Source organism: Cydia strobilella, chromosome 17, assembly GCF_947568885.1.
Source record: "Cydia strobilella chromosome 17, ilCydStro3.1, whole genome shotgun sequence".
NCBI lineage: Eukaryota > Metazoa > Arthropoda > Insecta > Lepidoptera > Tortricidae > Cydia > Cydia strobilella.
Genome location: NC_086057.1, coordinates 1,751,978 through 1,758,058, shown reverse-complemented (window position 1 = coordinate 1,758,058; position 6,081 = coordinate 1,751,978). Strand labels below are relative to the sequence as shown.

Below are 6,081 nucleotides of genomic sequence, written 5' to 3'. Positions count from 1 at the left end.
CTAAAACAAGTGAGTCTAAACCGTAAAATGATTTAATGTTAGTATGTCTCACAACAGTTTAAATTACTCCATAAACTAATTACAAACATAGATATACCTTATCCTATTGTAAGTACATAGTTTCAGAGCAATCTAGCTAGTCGTTTTAAAATGAGAGCGGAACTACGTTTGTATGGAGAATCTAGCTTGCCGGGGACCCGAAGGCGCAGTGCACTTTTAAAATTGAATAACACTTAGTTCTGTCTTGCAAGCAGTTGTTGTAACACATTCCTCTAAACACACAGTAATGGATATTCGATTTGATAATACATTTAAATTATCTTCTACGGCTTTGTATTTGAACTTAGGCCATCCTTCATTAACGAGAAATCTACAATGGGCGACAAAATTATTTATTTTCTATATCTTCTACAGCCCAACTTTTATATCTTTGATATACAGTAGCATTTTCTACGATACCTTCACTAAAATCTGCACGAACCTCAGTATAGCAGCAATTTACTGTATAATCATATTCAACTATGGTCTTCTAATTATTTACAAGAAACGTTTCATCGACATGATCAAAATAGTGGAAGAAGACTTGCGTGATTCAAGAGAACTAATTGATGAAGACGAAAAGGCCGTTAAGGAATTCACTGCTAAAGGGAAACAGGCTGCAAAGTTTTGGACTTTCTGCTGTATTCTCTGCGGTGTTATGTTCATTTGCAGAGGCGTCTTCGGTACCTCTTACTCTGCACTTACAGGGAATTTCAAACCGGTCGCTATACATGAACTAACGTATCCTACTTATATAGAAGAAAGGAAGAATGGTTTTCTCATGTACACTGTTCTTTTTGGTCTCCATACTTTTTACATTGTGTTCACGACTCTCATGTATGCTGGGTTTAATGCACTGGGTCCAATATTCATAATGCACGCGTGTGGACAAATAAAAGTAGCCATTCAGCAACTTGAGAGACTTTTTGTAGATAATGATATTGATGTTGATGATATAATGAAGAAACTGAAAAAAGTAACACGCCGGCTTCAGCATATTTACAGGTAGTTTTGAAAAAAAAAAAAATGATTATTTTAAAATAATTTAAAAATATTAAAAATATTTGGCTACTTACACTTTTATCGCTTGTTCTCAGTTTTGTAGATCAAATACAGCATACTCATCGACTCTTATATGAAATGTGTCTCAAAACAAGTATCATTTGTTCTGCGATTTCCTTGTTTGCCATTATCGAGGTAAGGCTTATCGAGGTAAACATTTATCTTATTAATATAACGTAATATGCATAACTTAATCATATTATCATTACTTGTGTTGTCATTTGTTTGGATTCATTTAAATTCTGATGAACGACATTAAAATTCTGTGACCACATTTTGTTTACAACGTCACGTCAGTCCCTTCTTTGATGTAAAATAACTGTCGTACTGACTTAATTTTGAAGAAAAGAGGATCTAGAGGTCTATTTTGGTGTCTGACGATATTTTTGTGAAATTCTTATTATTAAGTTTGACATATATTATCTATAATAATTCAATGTTTTTAAGAACAATAATAACTGCATCAATAAACTGCTCTGATATTTAGATTAAGGATTTGTAGAACTTGACAATTTAAAAGTGCTTGTTGCTAGGCCTATTTGAATAATAGTTATTTTCGATACAAGTGCGGAAAAGAGTAAATTCGAAACGAGTGGCGATAAATTAAAACACGACCGCAGGGAGTGTTTTAAATCGACACGAGTTGCGAATTACCTATTCGCACGTGTATCGAACAACGTTTTACAGTACATATGGCCCTTTAAACTTTCGACATATGCACAAAAAGTGCACTTTACGCACTGGTGCGAGAAAGTAGCACCATATGTACTGTAAAAAATATTTTGACTCTTAACTCTTGACTCTATATTGGGGAGGCATTATTGGATATTTATTTATAAATAACCCAAATAGCAATTAATACTCGAAGATGTCTTACCCCATATAGTAAATATTATCCTCATGAAATGAATCCCAAATTTTATTGTAATTTCAATGTATTTGAGAATCTAGAATCAGATATTAATATGAAAAAGGTTAGTTACAAGAGGGATTTTTGCGCAGTAGCACCATCAATCATATTTCCTTATTGTATCCTTGAGGTGAATAATACATTACTTTCACACTCATATGAATAATGTTCGTTTACAGTCTTACAAGGAAGGCAGTCTAAGCTTTGACTTAATTTGCTACTGCTTTGCCGTTCTTATGCAATGCGGAATTCCGTGTTATTATTGCGAAGTACTCTTGGGCAAAGTAAGTTTTTATTTTACATTCTACCTACTGTAGGAAAAATAACACTTTTGTATGTAAATTAAATCTCAAACAAATGTAAAAAAAAACTATATTCATATCCTTTATATAAATATCTAGATACCTACATAAATACCTAGATTTAAAATTGTAAGTCCTGAGATGAATAAATACGATTGTCTGCTAGGGCATTAAACCGGAAAAGATACGCCCGCTAATTTATATCTGAAAAAGTCTGCTGTTTTCAGCGCGGGGGATGAGGCAACGCACACAATTTAAATTGTAGTGTTAACACTAATTTTTTTTTTCCAATTGGCGTCGCTACACACGCACATGAAAAATCTTTTATATCCTTTTCTCGATTAACACGTTCAACATTACATTACAACACGTAATTAATCTAGAAATTTGAAATACGCAATTTATGTAACATTTTTGTAAAGTTATTCGAGTTTAAAAACGTAAAAATTTAACATAATTTTTGAAGTAATACATCTTTAGGCGCGACTAGAGGGTAACTCAGTTTTTTTTCTGATGGAATTTTTTTCAGTAGTGACACACACGTCAAAGTGCCAACAAAGGGATTAAACGTCATCGTCAAAGAAGTTTTACTTCAATCGCGCCGCGCGTAAAGATTATACGCACACACTTTTTTTTATTGTTCTAATTTAAATTAAACACTTTTTTTGTTTATGTAGTTCTAGTCTTTATTAAGTGACGGTTGTTGCTTAATGTAGCATTACTCTCTCGATTCGTCACTTAACTTAATCAAGGAAATTGTCAGTGATATTGCCAACACCAACGCCGCAGACTGCGACCAATGCTATTAGTTGATTCCTCACATCGCTCCGCTCAGCCTCAGTTGACAAGCAGCCTGAACTGCCGGCCTAGAAGGTGTCAATCGCTATTGCTTCGACAACGAAACGCTTTGTGTCTCTCTATCACTCTTCCATATTAGTGCGACAGTGACAGTTGCGTTTCGATCGCTACGGAGCGTTAGCGATTGGCGTGTTGGCTACGCGGCCTGGAATCTTATCTTCTAACTAATCGTCTTATCTTCTAAAATTTAATTGGTTCATTTTATCCAATCAATTAAAAAAAAACTAATTTAATTATTTATTTTAATTCTATTTTAATTGTAATTTTACATTTAAACAATGCTATAATTTTAATTCTAATTTTTAAATTTTATATCGTTTTTTTTAAAAAGTTGATTGTATTCTAATTCTAGTTCTAGTTCTAGTTCTAGTTCTAGTTCTAGTTCTAGTTCTAGTTCTAGTTCTAGTTCTAGTTCTAGTTCTAGTTCTAGTTCTAGTTCTAGTTCTAGTTCTAGTTCTAGTTCTAGTTCTAGTTCTAGTTCTAGTTCTAGTTCTAGTTCTAGTTCTAGTTCTAGTTCTAGTTCTAGTTCTAGTTCTAGTTCTAGTTCTAGTTCTAGTTCTAGTTCTAGTTCTAGTTCTAGTTCTAGTTCTAGTTCTAGTTCTAGTTCTAGTTCTAGTTCTAGTTCTAGTTCTAGTTCTAGTTCTAGTTCTAGTTCTAGTTCTAGTTCTAGTTCTAGTTCTAGTTCTAGTTCTAGTTCTAGTTCTAGTTCTAGTTCTAGTTCTAGTTCTAGTTCTAGTTCTAGTTCTAGTTCTAGTTCTAGTTCTAGTTCTAGTTCTAGTTCTAGTTCTAGTTCTAGTTCTAGTTCTAGTTCTAGTTCTAGTTCTAGTTCTAGTTCTAGTTCTAGTTCTAGTTCTAGTTCTAGTTCTAGTTCTAGTTCTAGTTCTAGTTCTAGTTCTAGTTCTAGTTCTAGTTCTAGTTCTAGTTCTAGTTCTAGTTCTAGTTCTAGTTCTAGTTCTAGTTCTAGTTCTAGTTCTAGTTCTAGTTCTAGTTCTAGTTCTAGTTCTAGTTCTAGTTCTAGTTCTAGTTCTAGTTCTAGTTCTAGTTCTAGTTCTAGTTCTAGTTCTAGTTCTAGTTCTAGTTCTAGTTCTAGTTCTAGTTCTAGTTCTAGTTCTAGTTTTAGTTTGTTTTAGTTCTAGTTTTAATTCTAGTTTTAATTTTAATTTTAATTTTAATTTTAATTTTAATTTTAATTTTAATTTTAATTTTAATTTTAATTTTAATTTTAATTTTAATTTTAATTTTAATTTTAATTTTAATTTTAATTTTAATTTTAATTTTAATTTTAATTTTAATTTTAATTTTAATTTTAATTTTAATTTTAATTTTAATTTTAATTTTAATTTTAATTTTAATTTTAATTTTAATTTTAATTTTAATTTTAATTTTAATTTTAATTTTAATTTTAATTTTAATTTTAATTTTAATTTTAATTTTAATTTTAATTTTAATTTTAATTTTAATTTTAATTTTAATTTTAATTTTAATTTTAATTTTAATTTTAATTTTAATTTTAATTTTAATTTTAATTTTAATTTTAATTTTAATTTTAATTTTAATTTTAATTTTAATTTTAATTTTAATTTTAATTTTAATTTTAATTTTAATTTTAATTTTAATTTTAATTTTAATTTTAATTTTAATTTTAATTTTAATTTTAATTTTAATTTTAATTTTAATTTTAATATTTTAACATTTGATATGTAAATTGTATATGGATTCCGAATTGTCCGAAATAAATTAATTTTATTTTATTTTTTATTTTATTTTTTATTTAATCGATCTTTTATAATCAGGGTGAGGAGCTCCGAGTCGCCATATACGAGTGTGGTTGGGAGAGGTTTTGGGTTCCGAGGAGTCGCTCCATAATTCTGATGTTGCTGGCCAGGACCGTGCGCCCTCTAGGAATCTATTCTGTGTTTTCTATAGTCTCTTTGGAGGCATTTAGCGACGTAAGTTGAAATATTAAAAAGTAGAATGTCGGAATTGTGGGCGTATCTAGATATAACCCATTAGATCCTTCAATCGTGGATGACAAGGCCTTTAATGAAATTCGATGTGCAACACAGCCGCTTGTTGTTTAGCATTACCAAATTATAGCTTGTTGTTATAGCGGCAATAGAAATACATCATCTGTGAAAATATCAACTGTCTAGTCATCTAGTCTAGTCATATCACGGTTCATGAGATTCAGTCTGCCCACGCAGCATGGTTCCCCTATCACTAAGTCCGTCACTTTCGCACTCACATACTTGTTAGAACGTGACAGGCATGGTGATAAGCGTACCGTGCTACGACTCCTGGTGACAGCGGCGGACGGACAGCGGTGTCTTAGTAATAGGGTCCCGTTTTTATCCTTCGGGTACGGAACCATAAAAATCATTTATTTCAGACCTTGGTCCATACACTATAAAAATCGCTTTTTTTGTTTCAGGTAATAAATCAGGTGTACAAGATTTTTAATGTTATGAACGCGGCTTACTTATAACTGAATAACCTTGCATAACCAACCGTGTAGCAAAGCAATAATAACCTTGCATAACCAACCGTGTAACAATAATAACCTTGCATAACCAACCGTGTAGCAATAATAACCTTGCATAACCAACCGTGTAGCAATAATAACCTTGCATAACCAACCGTGTAGCAATAATCCATTTATTGCTGAAGATCGGGAAGTAAGGGCTTACGCAAGGAGGCAGATGTCAGGCAAGCCAATTCGAATGTGCTCCTGTGGTGTGCACATTGTCCGGTTTGTCCGGTGCATCAAAACGATATTTAAATAATATTGGAATCACATCAGGCCCCGTAGACAACATGCCAATCGCTAACGCTCCGTAGCGAACGAAACACAACTGTCACTGTCACACTCATATGGAAGAGTGTTAGAGAGACACAAAGCGATTCGATGGC

The 6,081-nt window shown here is 31.8% G+C and overlaps 1 protein-coding gene across 1 annotated transcript; it reads left to right on the top strand.

Annotated features, from left to right (window-relative positions):
- The first annotated feature begins 286 nt into the window (after nt 1-286).
- On the top strand, nt 287-5,656 carry LOC134749050 (uncharacterized). The gene is made up of 5 exons (XM_063683956.1): nt 287-1,044; nt 1,137-1,236; nt 2,191-2,295; nt 4,965-5,120; nt 5,603-5,656. The coding sequence occupies exons 1-5, from the start codon at nt 287-289 to the stop codon at nt 5,654-5,656; spliced, it is 1,173 nt and encodes a 390-aa protein (XP_063540026.1).
- Nucleotides 5,657-6,081: the final 425 nt, after the last annotated feature.